The sequence below is a fragment of the Magnolia sinica genome, chromosome 4, assembly GCF_029962835.1.
Source record: "Magnolia sinica isolate HGM2019 chromosome 4, MsV1, whole genome shotgun sequence".
Lineage (NCBI taxonomy): Eukaryota > Viridiplantae > Streptophyta > Magnoliopsida > Magnoliales > Magnoliaceae > Magnolia > Magnolia sinica.
The window spans coordinates 1,114,128-1,133,862 of NC_080576.1; the positions used below are offsets into that span (position 1 = coordinate 1,114,128).

The 19,735-nt window shown below is 39.0% G+C and overlaps 2 protein-coding genes across 3 annotated transcripts; one reads left to right on the forward strand and one right to left on the reverse strand.

Moving 5' to 3' along the window:
• Positions 1 to 806: 806 nt before the first annotated feature.
• On the reverse strand, positions 807 to 4,784 carry LOC131242073 (GDSL esterase/lipase At1g74460-like). Of its 2 annotated transcripts, none has more exons than XM_058240463.1 (5): positions 2,817 to 3,473; positions 2,458 to 2,588; positions 1,682 to 1,921; positions 1,292 to 1,541; positions 807 to 1,203 (listed from the first exon to the last, which is right to left on the reverse strand). In XM_058240463.1, exons 1-5 carry the CDS (start codon positions 3,061 to 3,063, stop codon positions 980 to 982), a joined length of 1,092 nt encoding a protein of 363 aa, XP_058096446.1. In that variant the 5' UTR covers positions 3,064 to 3,473; the 3' UTR covers positions 807 to 979. The 2 variants fall into 2 exon arrangements, with proteins under 2 accessions (XP_058096446.1, XP_058096447.1); XM_058240464.1 differs by lacking the exon at positions 2,817 to 3,473 and adding an exon at positions 4,586 to 4,784 and having other exon boundaries at positions 808 to 1,203.
• A 7,771-nt stretch (positions 4,785 to 12,555) lies between these two features.
• LOC131242072 (geranylgeranyl diphosphate reductase, chloroplastic) lies at positions 12,556 to 14,593 on the forward strand. The gene has a single exon (XM_058240462.1). It carries the CDS (start codon positions 12,672 to 12,674, stop codon positions 14,088 to 14,090), a length of 1,419 nt encoding a protein of 472 aa, XP_058096445.1. The 5' UTR covers positions 12,556 to 12,671; the 3' UTR covers positions 14,091 to 14,593.
• The last annotated feature ends 5,142 nt before the right edge of the window (positions 14,594 to 19,735 follow it).

Sequence of the window (19,735 nt, forward strand, 5' to 3'; positions counted from 1 at the left end):
ATTTTTAAAATATTGCCCTGTAACTACGTAATCAAAATTTGATCTCTCAGGGGCGAAGAATCTTATGCCAGAAACCAAAACACCGAAAAAAGGAGATGCTAACACACTACACGGAAGAATATACATTACATGGATAAAATCCAACGGTTGAGGCACCCAAAGTAAGCAGGCATCTGGAAATAGGAACACCGCAACGGGGTAGATTAGGTGAGGCAGGACAAAGAGCTTAGTTAGTGGGTGAGGCCCTGACTGTGGGGCTCACCTTGATGTATCTGTTGTATATCTACGCCATCCATCCAAAAAATGAGACAGATCGAAATATCAAGCATGCTTCCTGCTCGTTTTGCTTGAATCATAAGAGAAAATCTCATTTTTCCTTTCGGTGCTAGTTTGATTTTTTTATGGTCGGTCTATTTGATAATCCAGGTATATTTCTGTTTTGGAACTGGTTAAAAAAGATTGACTTAGCAGAACATTTTGGTACATGAGCTGAAAAAAGAGGAGATTCAACACTCAAGTGACCCTGGCCAAAGGAAACAGTGTCCTTAAAACATCCATTATTGAAAACTATTTCCTTCATTGGACCTTGATCAGGTGTGAGCCCAGGTTGGCTCTACAACCGGGACCCTGGAATAGGCTGATCGAGGCCCAGCTCGAGTCCATCCAATTGAAACCTTACAAATCGTCGGTTGAAGAAAGTGTAGTCATGGACGGAAGATGGTCGGATAGAGTTTTTTTCCCGGGAATACTGAACATGTGTAGAACACATTCAAATCCCATGACTCGTCTTGGATTTTCATTGTTGATAGTGCAAACACTTACATTTCTTGCAAAAATACAGGACAATTTCATGATAATGCAGTACCTTAAATTCAAACTTGTAGCAACTCCATACATCCGTTTCTAAAACAGAGAACTCCATAAACAACAACCTTATGATTATTTAAAGATGGTGTTCTTGGCATATTATATGACCCATTTACACTGGTGCTCCCAAAGGGGCATTTGTTGCATTGACGGGCAAATATCCAAGCTTTGAGATAATCTCGTTCGCAACTATCTCATTGGCTCTCTCTGTAGGGTGATACTCGTCCCAGAATGCATACAGGCTTCTGTCGCTGCACAGGGTTGAGAGCGGAGTACACGTCAAGGTCGGCCGGATCTTTCCAAGGGTGCAACATGGCGCTTCCGTGTTCTTCATACCTAAAATCATCCAATTAAAGATAATGCTGCCTTCTTAACATAACAAATCATGTAGACTGATAACTTGGAAATGAGTATGTATGCTCACCATATTTGTGAGGATTTGCAATTACGTCTTGGACTACATCATAAGCATCTCCGTATTTGAACGTAGCATTGGGAAGGACGTTGGAAAGGCCTGTAATGAGCCCGCTCGCGGCTTCGTTGAATCCGACTGCCAATTGGTTCGTTCTGTCCTGACAACCCCCATCAGGACTCATCATACGTTGAAGAGGAATGCAACCCAGGGGTCCAAGCCCAAAGAATGTCAGGTTTCGAGCCCCTAAGATGTACAACAGCTACACAAACCACCTTCTAATTAATCAACAAATATAACTGCATCGACCTATATAATTGAAATGTGACCATGTCCATGAAAGGTTTTGAATGGGGCACGCATGAATGTGTGCGTGTGGGTGCTTGTCGTGGGTCCCTTTACCTTCAATTGTTCCCGTAATGTCGTCATCAGAAGGTTGATGAACCCCTCTCCAGAGTATGTCCATGAGTTAGCCTCGAGGGGCATTAAGTAGCTGTTAATGAAGTCGTTGCTGCCCATGGAAACCGTATAGCTAGCTTCTCCGAAGAACTTGTCAGCTTCCTTGTCACCGATTTTCCTCCTTATCAATTCCTTTGTCCCTTGGAATAGCTCAATTTGCTTGTAGAGAGAAAATTTTTGCACCTGCCAATAAAATCTTCTTCCTCAAAAACCCTATTAATACACTCTTTCATTGAGAAAATAAAGCTGTGGATGCATTTGAATGCACAACCTAACTGAATTGCAAACATTGATCTAAGGAGAACTGGTCACCTTCAGGCACCTGCACCGATATTTGCAGTGCAGGGCTTCTTTTTAAAAAAATAAAAAATAATAAAAAATCTTCCCCCTAATGCATATTGTAGCTTAAAAACCCTGTACTGCATATAGTGGTGCAAGCACCTGTAAGTGATTGGTTCTTTGGTTTAAGTGTCCCTCTAATTAAAGTTATGTTTCTTTCAAGTTCAATTTGAAACTAATATAATTGAAATTTGGAAACTACACCCTCATTTGCTCTGCAAGGAAATTCTTGTTTTTAGTAGAAGAAACTATGATTTTCTTATTCTGACATTGTTAGACAAGTAATAAAATTCAATAGTGCATCCAAACACAACCTAAGCATTTCTGCATTTCTGTTACCATGTACGCTTGATCTGAAGGATAGGTGGAGTCTGACTTACAAAAAATGATCCAGTGTCATTTAAGATCCCACCACCACCAGAAGCATAGCTGAGTCCATTTTGTAATATCACATCCTCGTCCACGGACGGGTCTAGAAATGCTGGAGGCCTCGGGTAACCCATCTTGTCACCTAGAAACATTTTATTCCAGACAATTAAGTAGGGATCAAAGAGTGAAAACTGACTGCATTTAATTGGAAAATGAGTTGTGTCTTGATATTAACTCAGCTGAGTGGACCTAGTTGACTCAGTAAAGTTCCTACAGGAGCCAAGAACTTCATTGGGACATATTTCAAAGGACCCAATTACAAATTTTAGATTTACCTTAACACAAGCTTACCTGACTATAAGATAGTTACCTATTATATCCGCAACGGTACGGCCATTCGTAAACCTCCCATTGGGCATTCCGTCCCCAAAATCAATACCATACCATGGTAGAGCGGGTCGAGCAAGACTCTTAGGGAGATGAAGGTTGTTCCCGACGTCTAACAATGAATCCCCAAAGATGAATTGCACAACTCCACAAGAACCATGTTCAGTGATGTACCCTAAGAGTGCTGTGATTGCGATGATCACATTCGTTTTGGCATTCAAGATACCCATTTGGAGCACACTCAAAGAACTCCAATTGAGCAAAACAAAAGCTTGGGTGTTCTTGGTGAAAGGAGAAATTGAAATTTATACAGCTCAAGGAGTTGTTAAGAACAGAAAGCAAGTGACGAAAGACGCGCTAGATAGAGTTTTGAGTAGGAGAGGGTGTGGTATGGGAAGCTTATATTGATAGAAAGAGAGAGGCAAGGAGAGCGTAGGCAGTGTTAGACCAACTGTTAAATTCAAATTCAAATGCTTTCTTTATTTTAAGGCTTCCATGTTCTCATGTAATTCTATTGTGGCAGGGTTGATTGCTCTATTGTGACTTGCACGCTTCCTTTTGAGTGCCGTGGCCTTAGAAGCTATGATCATAGTAGCTTGGCCCTGTCTATCTAATAATATGTGTTGCTGTCATCGTAATGATCATCTTCGTCTACTCTTGCTGCAGATGAAACTTGATACACGGGCGCTCTGAAATTTCACACAAAGTGCACATAGATCAAAGTTACTAAATTGTTGGACTTTAATTAGGGCCTGTTTGGGAGTGTGGATTTGGAACCCCCTGGATTGGCAATTCTCCCGGTGTGTTTGGCACCCTGGAGTGCAAATCAACTTTAATTCAAAATTACCTATGCATGGTATATTTTTAGGGCTTTGAATTTAATTACTAAATCAACTTTAATATCCTTAATTATTGAGATATACAAATTTTGACACTATAGTTGTGATAAGCCCGCTGAAATATATGCTTTGTCTGAAAATAATGAAATTCCAAGTCTCGGATGGACCGCAAGCACAAGATCATGTCTAAGTGACTTACCAACAAATTTTAATCATTGATTAATATGGACAATGTTTGGACGGTACTGATTTACATGGACAATGTTTGGACAGTGCTGGACAATGTTTGGCAGTGCTGATTTACATGGACAATGTTTGGACAGTGCTGATTATCATTAGTGGGCCATGTGCCCAATAGAATGATAGTGTAAAGTGACACACATATTACACCTACAACTATTGAAATGATTTTAGGTGTAATCCAAGCTCTCAATGTGGATTGCAAACCCCCTCAAAGAGGAGATTAGAAACCCCTTGGATTTGAAACCCCCGGTGACTTTATGCAGCTGCAATCCCCTCCAATCCGCTCCAATCCACGGTGCCAAACGACCCCTTATATTAGTAAGTTATATTGGCCGGAATTGGATATTTTTTATTTTTAACCATCTAAATAACCATCCACCAATTGGATAGTCAGCTAATCGAATGAGCATAATTTATGGTTAATGATACATCTAAACTGGACCCACAATCTAGATGGTGTCAGTTTAATTACTTGTATACCAAGTATACAATTTCTAAGTAATTTATAAGTGCCTGTGTATTATCATCACATTCAGCCAGAGCATGAAAGCCCACTCACGTACGATATGGCCCATCACATGTGGGCCCACCATGCGAAAATCGATCAGATCAAGTGCGTGACAACCGCTTTGTTTCATCAGATCTAAGCTCTTTGAAACTGATTATATACCATAACTTCGTGTAATCGCCTCATCAGAGATACATCTCTCTTTTGCACACACCTCGCCTCTCGCTGCCATTCAACAACGCATATCCCTCGATAGCTCGAACCCGCGAACCCTTTTCAACGTGACATGCGATCGTGAAAAGACCAAAATACCTTTAAAAAATATTCCTGGTGAGAATCTCGAGTTCTTCTTTGTGGATCTCTGACTTAAGCCACACGTGCAAACCTGGTGCGAGTCATCCAAGCCATGCATCAGGTGGCCCATTGTGATATAACCTTGCCAAAAAATCAGTTTGCATTGAACATCAACTGTCTAGTCTCTGCGGATCTAACGAGCACCCGAACATGAGGAGAGCGGATTAGGTGCAGCCCCGGCCTCACACTAGGTGGCCCTTACCGTGAGGCCCACCTTTATGTATGTATTATATATCCGTTCCATTTTACTAAATCATTATAAGACATGAACTCAGAAAAGAAACGGATCATAATCGTAGGTGGACCGTTCCATAAGAAACACTGCTGATTGACGGTTAAAAACTTCTTGTGGGGGTACAAAAAGTTTTAAATCAAGATAATTTTTATTTTTTGTTTTACCTTTCATCCAGGTTTACGTGACCTTATCAACAGGTTAGATGGGTAATAAACGTTACTGAAACATTACTGTGAGCCTCAGGAAGTTTTTAATGGCGGAGGCTTATGCCTTAAAATGATCCGTAAAAACGGATGGACGGCGTCCAGGTAGAATACATACATCAAGGTGGGCCCCACGGTAAGGGTCGCACGTAATCCGCTCCCCCGCATGACATAACATAACATATGCACTTTGAAATTATCCTAACCATTCAGTGAAGTAGATATTTTAAATTCAACGGTCCTTCTTGAATAGGCCGAAATCGAATGGTTATGATAATTCGATTGCTCATGTCCTCTTTTTCACCGTTGACGGTTTCAAGCATATGCAGTCCCAGGGATGAGTATACCCGCCTTAATTGCGGGCTTCAGCTGCTGCCCTGTGGCTATTAAGTGGTTGAGAAATTGACCACCGCGCCTTTTACCCGGCGTCCTTTCAAGAGAAAATTACAACCGTACTCCTACCTTTTATCCAGCGTCTTTTATAAAAAATCCAAAACTAACCTTCCCACCTTAGACCTTGTACGTACGGACAGAGTATTTGAGGACAAAAATAACCCTGTTTTTAAAAATGATTGTTCATTTCTGTACAGCTATGGTTACAGATTATAACTGTAACTATAGATAACTTAAAGAGGGACATCTACACCCGCAAATGCTCTATTCTAAGCTTAAAAGGTGAGTTTAGGATCCTTCATAAAAGACGTTGGATAAAAGGTGGCATTTATGGTGGTAATTTTCTCTCTTTTCAAAGCGATCTCAAACTTTAGGAAGTGGATTGGCTGATGTACCTCACACCAGCTATATAGCCCTTGTATCGACATGAGCAAGTTTTGTGGGTCTAATCACGAGGCATGTATTATAGCCAAATCGTCCATCCATTTGACGAGCTCGTATTAAAATTAGAGATGAAAAATAAGATAGATCTAACTATCAAGTGGACCACACTAAAAATAGTAGTGGGAAATTAAATGTCTACTATTGAAAACCTTTTTGCGGTCACAGAAGTTTTGGGTCAATATCAAATTTGTTTGTCCTCTTCATTCAGGTCTTTGTGACCTTATGAACAAACTGAATGGAAAATAAACATTATATTCGGACCTACGAATTTTTTAATGGTGAAAATCATTATCCCTGCTGCTATTTGTGGTGTGGTTTGGATGATCTTTGGATATGATTCTTTTTTTTTAATAATGCTCTAAAATGATCTCTAAAATTAGATAAACGATGTAGATATAATAAATATATCACAATGGGGCCACATAACTTCTTTTTTTTGGGTTAGCTTGTTAGTACACACCCATGTCAGTACACAGACTCCATGTTAGCCACCCCCGCTAGGGATTGATACCAAGACCTCAAGTGTTGAAACTAGGTATCTCCACTTAGTCTGCCAGTTGAGCTATTGATTTGGGTGTGGGCCCATGTAACTTTGATCTCCTTTGAATTTTTCGTACAACTCGAGCCTACACTCCCAAACTTTACTTTTCTAAGCTGAACATGTGGAAATGGTAAAAATGTTATTTTAATTTTTGAACAAGGTAATGGGAATGATATATCTAGCCAATCGACTCTACACTCAAGCTTTACTTTTTCTATGAAGTAAACCTCGAATTATGCTATGAATTCACGGATGAACGCGTGTATTGTTTAGATAAGCAAAATGCACCACAGTTTAATATTTTGTAATATTCTTGGTTTTTGTGTCAAAAAGTAAGCAGTTAAATCAAAGTAATTATTACTTTTTTACATTGCATTTATCATTTAACTTTCGAGGCTAAACAATTATGTACGGACACAATATTTGTAAATGAAAATATCTTTGCACTCACAACCTATAGCTACGGATTATAACCGTAACCATGTATTTAGCCACACCACATCTACCAATAGTGTGTCCGTACAGAATGGTTTACTTTGGTAGAGTAAAGTTGGAGAGCGTTTTGAAAAGACGCCGGGTAAAGGGTGGCGTCTACAGTGGTGAATTTCTTTAGATAGTTCGACGTCGCACACACGTGTCAGGCAGGCTTGAGCGTGTGAGCACAAATAAAGAATCAAATATCAACCCAGTAGTCCGTTTCGCCGAGATGATTTGTTATCGACTTCCATCGGTACAGACACGTGGCGCCAAAGGACTGGCTAATGACTGCGCCCTCAACCGTCCTGACATCGACGGAAAAGAGACATACGTGTCACAGCGCCATCCAGAAAACGGTTAATATATAAATGAAAAAGAAGGGTGTCAATTGATACTCTGGCTGCGTATGACACTTGATACTCAGTCACTTATAAATGATGTAAGTTGCTTATATTAACTCAATTAAACCAAATAAATTGAGGAACCCACTCCAGTACGTTAATGTATAAAAATCGGATTGTTTGAAGAATCCTATTCTCCAATTTACGAACACTTGTTTTTTTTTTTTTTTTTTTGGGAAATTAGACCATTGGATACTTTCATTTTCAAACGTCCAATAAATGTCCATCAATCTGATATTTAAATAACCAGATGAGAGTAATTATTTCATTAATGATATATCTAAAGTGGTTTGACAGGTGAGCTATTGGGTGCAACCACCATGTACTTTACAAGTAAACTTACCCTATAAACAAAAAGGGAGGGGGGAATGGACTTCTTGCTCGTTTTTGCATCATTTACAGAACTGTGATGACTCAAACATGTGCATGGCATAGAGGCAATTTATACTTTCTAAACTTGAACTATGTAAAGCAGTATTAACCATCTAATTTTTCTTTTTAATTTGGACTAGTAAACATTTAACTTTTAATCATTTATTTGATAGCCATTAACTGATGAGTTAGGATTTCTTGATCGATACACTTATAGAGATATGCTCTGTCTACAATTGAACTCACGATTTTGACGGTTTAGATAGTTGTACATATATTTATATCAAATTTGAGGATGAGTAATCACCATTTTTCAAGAGTGCGAAACTAGTATATGAATATAAGCCCATGAGGAGAGTAATTCTCTATGGCACTAGTTTTACATTTGTGAATTCACCTAAGGATTTAAAGCCCTACATCCACTCCGTCTATTAAGTGCCTTCAGGGGCCAAGCCTAGGCCTTTGATGTACATATGATTATGCCACAGTTAATATGCAAGAGTATCATAAATGGTACATTGACATAAGTTAAAGGAAAGGGATTCCAATGGACTTAAGTTTGGACATACTGATTATTTAAAAAGAAAAGTTGCAATCATGAATCCCATTATCCTATTGTAACATGACCATCTAATAATTTTAAGACTAAATTGTGGATATATAATTATCTTATGTAAAGAGACTAATGATGAGTTAGATTTGAAGCTTTTTATCATTAGGCATGACGACAAGTTGGTATGCCTTTGCGCTATCCACATAGGAGTGTAAGTGTGCCAAGAATAAAGAATCTTCCATTGTCTTGTTAGACACTTGCATTGGTAAATCGAGGTTAAGTCTTTAGACCATAAGGCCTATTGTGCCTAGATTATAATCAACAATTAGGGATGCACTGAAACTGATTAATCATTTAATCCGAGGATGTAGGATTTCAAAGTCTTAATTACATATGTTTTGAATTGATTTACAAGGTCATCATGTGGCCAATGAAAGTGAATGTAATTGAGCGCATCCATCGAGGTCTATTGAGACTTATATGGGCCAACAAGAGATCTACTAGTTTCCAAAGAACTTGTAGCATAGATCTAAAGAGATTAGATGTTTGTCTAGTGGTTTTTCCCCTGGCTCAAAAATCAAAAGGTTTTAAAAAAGTTTTTACACATATTTTCAGCAATTACCTTTGTTATAATTATTAAAAAGGTTTCAATCACACTTGATGATAATATGATAGTAAAGATTTAGAGTTCAATCACTTGATTTGCATGCATCTTAGATCTTTAGTAGATGATTATGATGGTAGAAGAATTGGATCAGATATAGATGCATAGGATAAGAAATGACAAAAATTGTTAAGGTGTAAGCATAATTGATGTCTTTATGAGAATCCAAACTCATCCTTATAAATATAATATATTCCTGAGGGAGAGGGTCAACATAAGAGTGTACATAGAGCCTTGGACTCCCCCTTCATCACATTAGAATGTAGAGCTTACCTTGTGGATGACACGTATCTCCCTCAACCTTGCTTTTAAGGGCTGATGTGTGGTCTCTAACCCTTTTTCATGTAGAATAGGTTTGAAAGAAAATTCCTAAGTCAGAATACACCATCAACTAAACAATAATTCATCGGGCAGGCTTTTGACCAAAAATTCAAGCAAGCTTCGCCACTGAACTCAAAAGGTTTTTAGGCATAATTTTACATTGTTGCCATTGATTTCACCTATATGAGTTTTGTAGTAAGTTGATATTTTGTATGGATAATGAAATTAAGGTTTCTCACTTGATGGACACAGTGGAACCAGATATAATATGGTGGGTCCCACTACACATTGTGTGGAAGTGACGTACAATTGTGTTTTTAGCCAATAAGTTTATAATATTACAATCAACTAGTGGTTCACCATCATGATTGATCCTTCACAGGTGTTGCACTCATATAACTATTTAGGCCATCAAAATTATGGGACACATTTTGGGTAAAACATTTAAATCTTATTCCCTAATTAGGATCAGCTACATAATCGTTTTCTAACATTCCACTCTATATTAAGAGCCATATATCTTAAAATAAAGAAATCTTAATCATTATTTTATGGATATCCAAGTACATTGTTAAAGTGAAGTGGTGAGAAATCTAAAATCTATTAAAAAATAGTAACGATCTTGGTCACATTCTTGATCTGGTTCTTTTTAGTCATGCTATATTCCCTGTTGGGTTAACAATTTGAACGGTCCAAATTAATATATAACTACACCATGTCTATGGTTAATGAGGCACTATCACTTTTAAAATGAGGTGAATTATCCTGCTCATGAAGAAGAGCATAACTAGAATTAGAAAAATATTTAATGTGTTTTCTTCAAAAGAAGCAATCACTAAAATGCAAGGGGTGGTTTAATAAAAATATTAAAGAGGAGGCCGTTTGATAAGTTTGAGCCACCGGTAGAGCTGGACAACAGTCCAGATCGAAACAGATTACGTCCAATCCGATCCTATCCGAAATCCTAAAGGCTTGACCCGAACCTGATCCGATCCGAGATCCAATCCGGGTCACCGGACTTGGACAGATTCGATGCATGATTGGCCAGACCCGAACCGAGTCCGACTCAGTTAGGGAAACCGAGTTGGATCAGGTTGGGTACGATTCGGATAGTATGAATGTTAATTCAATTGTTTCATGTGGTGTGGTCCACTTCAGTTTTTAATATACTAAATTTTTGTGCCCATGGTCTAAAATAATATTTCAAAATGGATAAACAACTTAGATAAAATACATACATCAAGGTGGGCCCCACATGGCTCTGGAAGATTACAATCTACCGTATAGATACTTTTACTAAAATTTGACTTTTGACGTTGCACGAGATGGCAGTAGCTTGCCTTTCACACAAGCACAGCGTCCACGTAATCAATATTTTATTGACATTTACGAGTTCCGTGGGTCTGATCACAGGGTATATGTTATATCCAAACCGTTCATCCATTTGGCGAGCACTTCTTAAGACTTGAGGCGAAAAAAAAGACAGATCTACCTATCAAGTGGACCACATTAATTGTTTAACAGTGAAGATCATTCTCTGTTGTTATTTGTGGTGTGGTCCAGATGATTTTTGGATATTGTTTATTTTTTTGATAATTCTCTAAAATTTTCTCTAAAAATATATGAACGATGTAGATATAATAAATACATCACTGTGGGGCCCATATCACTTTCATCTCCTTTGAACCGTTCGCATAACTTGGAGCTCGAGGTGCGCCTGATGCTGGTACCCTGTACCAGAAACGGACCGGCTACTCCCCTTGCCACCGGCCACTGGTGGTCGATGCTCTGTGGGCCCCAGCATGATATATGTGTTTCATCCATGCCCTCTATCTATTTTTATAGATCATTTTAGTTATGATATTAAAAAATAAAAAAAATGAGGTATATCGAAATCTCAAGTGGACCACATTATAAGCAACAGTATTGAATGAACGTTAACCATTAAAAACGTTTTAGAGGCTATAAAAGTTTTTGAACAAGCTAATATTTATTATTTCCCTTCATCTGGGTCCTTATGACCTAATCAACAGATTAGATTTCAAATAAACAGTACAGTGGGCCTTAGGAGGATTATAATGGTGGATATCCAATCATTATTGTTTCCTGTGGTGTGGTCCACCTGATATTTATATCCCTGTCATTTTTTTGTATAAAGCCCTGGAATGATCTTTAAAATGGATGAATGGAATGGATGAAACACATATATCTCCGAATCGAATCGAATCGGATCGGATCGGACTATGGATCGGGTCGGTTCGAAACAAAGACTATTCACATCCGACCCGAAAATATTTCAGATCTGACTTATGCTATCCGATCTTGACTGATCCTGACCATCGGTTCTGTTCGAATCGGGTCGAATCCACCGGTTCAGATATGAAATGCCCAGCTCTAGCCACCGGTTTAGTCTTAATTCCTTTAAGTTACTTATAAATTACACATTTGTATACACTTAATTCAAATTAAATCATTCAGTATAAAAGTTTAGATGGATTATAAGCTAAAAATAACTTATTTGAACATAGATGGTTAAAATAAAAAGAGTTTTTGTAAATAACTATCTAAGTAATAAGGTATTTGCAAATAACCATATCATTTATTTGTGATTATTGTAAACAATCACTTTTTGATTGTTGTTTTTCTAATTGTTGCTGCTAATTTTTTTATATATATACAATGATAAAATGCCCCTAAGAAAACTCCCTGCAACTCTTCAAATCATAATAATAAGAGAAGAAATCTAGTTAAAATTGTTCTCAGATATATTCAGTGTGGAGGATGATTAAAGGGTTATGCTCTTCCCATGGAGAAATGTTTTATGGTACACTCTGTACAGGGATTTTTATGTTTTATGGTACACTCTGTACAGGGATTTTTATTATTTTCTAACAGCTGCTAACTTAAGGTATGAAAAATCAGTGGGACATATTTACATTAACGGTGAATTTATAATGTTACTTGCAAATTATATGTTTTTACATGGTAATTACCAATATTCATTATTAAATGTCCAATTATCTTATTTCAACATCCAAGTGTCTTTCAACTGTAGAGACATTAAGTTCCGGTTTAATATGCGTTGATGCAAACCACGGATGCATGCCTACGTGGCAAGGGTCCCAACGGAAAATCCCCCGTATTATCCACACCAAATGGTGACCGTCGATTCTCTCAAATCCAATGGTTCAAAACGCAGTATCTCCGATACCATATCCAGACAACAAAATCAGAATAAAAACCCGAGTCCCAGTCACTGAGAACAACGAGTCCAAAACTCACCGGAAAATATGGCGTCCTCCCTATTCATCGCCGCCCGTTTCTCCTCCGACCTCAAGCCCTTCGTTGGCCTCCGCCAAATCCCGCCGGAAAAGCACACTCCATTGTCCAAATCCCTCCCAACTCCCCAAATCCACCGCCGATTCCGCATCTCCGCCTCCAAATCCAGGCCCAAGCTCTCCGGCCGCAACCTCCGCGTCGCAGTGGTTGGCGGAGGCCCCGCCGGAGGCGCTGCTGCAGAAACCTTAGCCAAGGGCGGGATCGAGACCTTCCTCATCGAGCGAAAGCTCGACAACTGCAAGCCCTGTGGAGGCGCCATCCCTCTCTGCATGGTCGGCGAGTTCGATCTCCCACTCGATATAATTGACCGCAGGGTCACCAAAATGAAGATGATCTCGCCCTCAAACGTCGCCGTCGACATCGGCCAAACCCTAAAACCAAACGAGTACATTGGTATGGTGCGCCGCGAGGTACTGGACGCGTACCTCCGCGACCGCGCTTCCGCATCAGGGGCCAGCGTCATCAACGGTCTCTTCTTGAGGATGGACCTCCCTCAAGATCCGACCGCTCCTTACGTACTCCACTACAATTCCTACGACGGGAAAACGGGTGGCGTGGGCGAGAAGCTCACGTTAGAGGTGGACGCGGTGATAGGCGCGGACGGCGCGAACTCGCGCGTCGCCAAGAACATCGGCGCCGGGGAGTACGACTACGCCATCGCCTTCCAGGAGCGGATCAAGATCCCAGACGAGAAGATGGTGTACTACGAAAATCTTGCCGAGATGTACGTGGGCGATGACGTGTCCCCGGATTTCTACGGCTGGGTCTTCCCGAAATGCGACCACGTGGCTGTGGGGACCGGCACCGTGACCCACAAGGGCGAGATCAAGAAGTTCCAGCTGGCGACGAGGCTTCGCGCCAAGGAGAAGATTTCGGGCGGGAAGATCATCCGGGTGGAGGCGCATCCTATCCCGGAGCATCCCCGCCCGCGCAGGTTAGCAGGGAGGGTTGCCCTTGTGGGGGACGCCGCGGGCTACGTGACCAAATGCTCCGGCGAGGGGATATACTTTGCGGCGAAGAGCGGGCGGATGTGCGCGGAGGCGATCGTGGAGGGATCGGAGAAGGGGAAAAGGATGGTGGAGGAAGATGATCTGAGAAAATACCTGGAGATATGGGACAAGACGTACTGGCCCACCTATAAGGTGCTTGACGTGTTGCAGAAGGTGTTTTACCGGTCGAACCCGGCAAGGGAGGCGTTCGTGGAGATGTGCGCGGATGAGTATGTGCAGAAGATGACCTTCGACAGCTACCTCTACAAGCGAGTCGTGCCGGGGAACCCGTTGGATGATCTGAAACTCGCAGTCAATACGATCGGGAGCTTGGTGAGGGCCAACGCCCTGAGGAGAGAGATGGATAAGATCAACATCTGAAGTGTTATTATGTGCAAATGAGAGAGGAATAGCATTCGGATTTCATGGTGATTACTCTGCAAGAATACAAGCGAATGTGGCTGCTGTGACACAAGAGAAGTATTTCGTTAGTTTTTATTAGGTGTTGTAATTGTGATAATGTATTTAATTTTGACAAAGCTTCAACTTTTTTAACATCATTCAAGTAATTTCTTGAAATCCTAATGTCTATTGGGCTTGATCTAGTACTCTGCTTGCATGGTTACCGATAGCCGTGTGAAATTGTTTCACAGGTTGGGAGGGGTGCCTGCAATTTCTCTTTCGATATATGAAAATTTTATACTCATGTTCAAGATCAATTAGAGGATCCTATTACCAAAGTTTTCAAATGGTGACAAGTAGGGCCATTTTTCGTGTAATCCAGACCATTGCTCTGTTTTGAACCATTATATAGATGGACAACGCCCTGAAACTCTTCCAGATGGGAAAATCATGGCTGCCGATCTTGGCTCCTTCTCTTTTCAGTTGAATGTGGTTTGTAGCTGTATCTTTCTTTTCAGCCATCTATTCATAGGCTAGTAGAAGATAAGGGTTGGGATTGTCCGATCAAGAAAATTTATGGGCCATGGTGCATACACGACAGGCTAAATGATTAGTTGCATAAACCAACATCTTTAGAACTGGCAATTGGAACAAGTACAAGAATCGAATCTATTCATGCCTGTAGAGTTTCAAGTCTTGGATGGTCGGGTTTAGATTTACAGTGTCTGGTTAATGATTTCAATCAGCTGAGTTTTGGTTTGGCCGATGATTTTGATCTGTTTGAGTTTTGTTCTACGTATATTCATCCAGTTCTGTTTGCTAGCAGATTTTTTTTTCTTTCAAATTCTTTATGTATGTTTGGATGCCCTAATTAACCAATCATATTAATAACCACGCAATTGGGAAGAACCAAACTGTAGTGTCCTGCCTTTAGCATTCGTGTTGAGTGTTGAGTGCCGTGCTTTACGCTGGTGTTACATAAATTTCATGGTGGAATAAAGAGAAATGTTAGTAAAATCTGAAGGCTACACCAGTATTCTGAATACTAAAAAATGTCATTAGTATTTGTCACTTCCACTGAAATAAACCCAACGTCGTGGCTTAATTCACCCATGCATCCGGATCACAGGGGGTCGCCCCATCAAGAAATCATATCCATATGATAGTAATGTTTCCCATTGAATGTGAACAATGGGTCAAGTTTCTGCTAGACAGCTGATACGACCCACAATGTAAAGGGTGGTTTGGCACAATGGATTTGGGGGTATTTAAAGGGATTTCAAATAGAGGGTTTGAAATCTAATTTGGAAGCTTGGATTACATCTAAAATCCTTTCAAGAGTCGCATGTGTAACATGTGTCACTAAGCTACTAATATATTGGGCATGTGGCCCATTGATGATATCCCAAAACAATCAGATTATCAATTGCATCACTATAATTACTTTAATAGGATGATCTACGCCGTCCAAACATTGTCCATGTAAATCAACAGTTAAAAATTATTGGTTAGTCACTCAGATGTGATCCTATGCTTGTGGCTCATCCGAGACTTGGAATTTCATCATTTTCAAGTAAAGTATATATTTCAACGGGATTATTACAACCATTGTGTCAAACATTACGTGCGCACACTAATTAAATATATTAAAGTTGATTTAGTAATTAAATTCGAACCCTTGTAAATATACTATGCATAACTACTTTTGGATTACATGAGATTTTGAATCCAGAGTGTCAAACACAACGAGAGGATTTGAAATATAAGAGGTTCAAAATCTAGGGAGTTCCGAATCCAGGGGGTTCCAAATCCATGTTTTGAACAAGCCCTAAGAGATTTTCATGATGAGATTCATAACATACCTATTCTATGAACAATTTGAACACAGCTCCATCTCTCCATGGCAGGTGTCAGATCAATTGAGGGAAGACTAAAAGTAGTCTACTAGCAAAACTAAGCAAATGTCTAATGCCACTCTAGTTGAGGCATTGAGATGGATGCATCTAAGGTCATGTTTGGATTGAGGTTAAATCAAGAGAAGTACTCGTCTTATGTTGACAAGACGTTTACAATTTCTTGAAAGGAAAATAATGTTACATTAAACCGTTTGTGTTTATTTTTCCCACCTCAACAACAATAAAGTAAAACTTTTTTTTTTTCATTTTTGTCAAAAGAGTCATATGGTGGGAAAAATTTGCCTCAATGTTACATTTTAAATGAAAAAAAAAAAAGTAGAGGAAAAATTATTTCTTTCAGTGAGATTGCAACCCAAACAAATGCGCTAGGTTTGCTAGTTTATTATTAACATGTCACATTTTAGACCAATGGAAACCCCACACTCACACCACATGGGCACTCGATTCGGTCTCGTTGTTGAAACTCTTGCGAGTCTACCAATGAGCCATGAACGGAGACCCCACACTCACACACCCACTCACGCCTCATGGGCACTCGATCTGAAGGTCTTGTGTCAACAGGCTTACCCTCTTTCTCACTCTACTACTCTTAACTCTCACTTTCTCTGGTTTTTTAATTCTTTCACACTTTATTACTTTGGTTCTCTCTTAAAATGCCATCAATAAAATTTATATATTGGCTTTTTTTTTTCTTTTTTAAAAAAAAAAAAAATTTAAAACATTTCTAGGTACATGCATTCATTTGGGTAGTAAATTAATTTGATATAAGTATAATGGTTTAATAAAATTATAAAAAACAATTCCCTTCACCTGTCAACATGATTTTCATAGTTTTTTTTTTTTCTTTTTTAATTAAAAAAATTTATTCATGGGGATACGCCATTAGCATAAGCACACATCTAAGATCACTTATGCCATGTAGCAACATTAATTTAACCCGGTTCCAAATGGGAGCCTCCCAATCATCTGATCGGCCTCCCAAATCAGGGAGTAATTGAAGGAAGGTGAGAGATAGAATTGTCTACTAGGTGTGATTTTTGACGCATAGGTTGCCCATGATGGGACCTACTAAACGAATGGATCCAATAACGGAGAGATGGCTCTAGCACAGTTTGTCCTTCTGACTAGGCATTGTCATCTCTCTCGGATTTTACCGTACTGTATCTCGAAACATATGTTGTTATTAGTAAGAGCTGGTATGGATACCATACCAGGGAAGTAGATTGTATATTGTCTTCCCCGGTGATAGTCTTTCCATATAGGGGCTCCTATGGGACTGTGATGAAATGTGTCAATCTGCTTTCTCAGATCATTTTAAGATACGAGCTCCAAAATGAGGCAAATCCAACACTCAAATAGACCATACCAAATGATGAGATTGGGTTGTACTAAATGTACAAAACATTAAATGCAACTTGCATTAAATGTGAGTCATCTTTGGCATAGTAAACTTGAGCGTTGGATGTGCTTATTTTTGAGCTCATTCAAGAGAAAATGCATGGATAAACAGATAAATCATGTCTTCTTTTGGACACAATCTACTTCCGAGCAAGGATGCACATTTATTAGTGGGTGTTACCCTTACCATAGGGCCCACCTTGATGATCTACCAAAATCCCAAGTGGTCCATACCACAAGAAGCAATGATGATTGAACACTCACCATTAAAACTTCCCAAGGCCTACTGTAAGAAGATCCATAATATTTATTTTCCATCCAACCCCTTGATAAGGTCAACCAAAAATGGAAGAAGGGAAAATATAAATGTCAACCAAAAATGGAAGAAGGGAAAATATAAATATTAGCTTCATACAAAACTTTTGCGTCCTACGGAAAGTTTTTAATAGTCATTCACCATGTTTTCTAATGGTGGGGTCCACAAGAGATTTGGATATGTTTAAGTTTTAGGATAACGAACTTAAATATTCTGAAAAAAAAAAAAAGGATGGGCCATGTTGATATAAAATAAATTCATCAAGGTGGGCCCCACTCGACGAGGGTAACACCCACTAAGGAGTCATTTGAATGCTTGTAAAGTCCATACAAGTAGTAATCTGTGATAAGATTACAAGGAGTGTTTCGATGAGTATATCAATCTAATCAAATGGTAGCCTATAATTTGAAACATGAGAAAAAATTATGTTTCAGATTACAGGAAAAGGGATTTTGGACAACAACTATAATTTTTGAAAATTTTCAAAGAAGAAAAAATTGTGGAACATCTTCCAATGGATACAAGAACTCAAAATGAAAGAAGAAAATGAATAGGGAAAAAAAAAAGTGACAAACCTCACTCTCTTTATTACTATTGCTAAGGTTGAAACTTCTCATATGTTGGGATGTTATCAAGCATTAGTGCCATGTTTGAATTAGTGGGTCAACTTTTGTGGCCTATTAAATGATTTATTTACTATAAAAACTAATCACAGGTTTTATTGAGTTGGGCTTATCTCACCGATCTATCTTACATAAAAACTTTATATATTGTTTGATTATTTTTAAAGGATTTATTACTCCAAACTATGTTGTAAGTGAATACTTAATTACAAGCTGTAAACAAATTTTAACTTATCCAAACACAAACAACCCTATACTCATATTATAACTTAATACATGTAAACAATTTACACCTATAATCAGATTACCTTTAATCGGATTACAACCTAATACCTTTACAAGCATCATAATAGTTAATCTATTATTCAAGTAATAGTTAATCCACCCCCACATTGCATCATAACAGTTTTTTCTTTTAATAAAGAATCAAATGCTAGTTGCTCCGCCCTTCTTTCTCTTCTCACAAGTGTACAAAAATAGGGGCCTTTCATAACTGGCTGGGACACGATTTCCTTCAAGGCTTTAGTAGAAAGTTACTTTGCTGACATGCTAGGTGGAGCCCACTGCTATGTTTGCGAGAAATCTACATTGTCCATCCATTTTTCCAGTTCATTTTAGGACGTGCCACAGAACTAAGACAGATCCAAAATTCAATTAGCCATGCGAGAGTAAGATTTGGGGAAAGAAATTCACACCACTGAAACCTTTTTAAGCTCCACCTTAATATTTATATGCCATCCAAACCATTTATAAGGTCATTACCACTGAGATTAAGTGAAAACCCCAAAAAATTTAGCCTGATACAAAACTTTTGTGGTCACATGAATATTTCAGCGATGGTAACTGAATCCCACTATTTCCTCTCATGTGGCCCACTTGAGTTTGGTATCTTACTCGTTTTTTTTTTTGGGATGCCCTAAAATGAGCTCGCAAAATGTATGGATGGGTTGAATTTCTCACAAACACCACAGTGGGCCTCACTTGTATCCCAACGCAGGAACTTCCTGTGCTAAAGGCTTTCACAGGGAATCCGCGTCCATTAGGTAGATGTCTTGTCTCAAGAGTCGAGAATGAGCATATCCGATCACCAGTGACCCACATGTGTGTATGGAATTTGGTCTATTGATCCAATCCCAATAGAAGATAGTTAATTAACAGGTTGTTTCCACGTGTGATGCAAGTGTACTCTATTTTTAACCGTCCGTTTGAAAGAGAAGGTGAAATAAGCTTTCGGCTGAGAGCCAGAAAAATAGTTCGCAAATATCAGCACGAAAGAATACGATCGCGAATACATTCAAAATCCCGAATTATATTTTCATTTGAAGAAAGTGTCTTCACCTTCCTTCCTTTCTCAATTTTGCTACTTTGGTT

Excerpts from the sequence above, each read along its gene's own strand:
- LOC131242073 (XM_058240463.1), bottom strand. The coding sequence starts at position 3,063 with ATGGGTATCTTGAATGCCAAAACGAATGTGATCATCGCAATCACAGCA. Across the intron at positions 2,589-2,816 it reads TACCGTTGCGGATATAATAG|GTGACAAGATGGGTTACCCG; the intron begins GTAACTATCTTA and ends AAATGTTTCTAG. Across the intron at positions 1,204-1,291 it reads TGCAAATCCTCACAAATATG|GTATGAAGAACACGGAAGCG; the intron begins GTGAGCATACAT and ends GGATGATTTTAG.
- LOC131242072 (XM_058240462.1), top strand. The coding sequence starts at position 12,672 with ATGGCGTCCTCCCTATTCATCGCCGCCCGTTTCTCCTCCGACCTCAAG.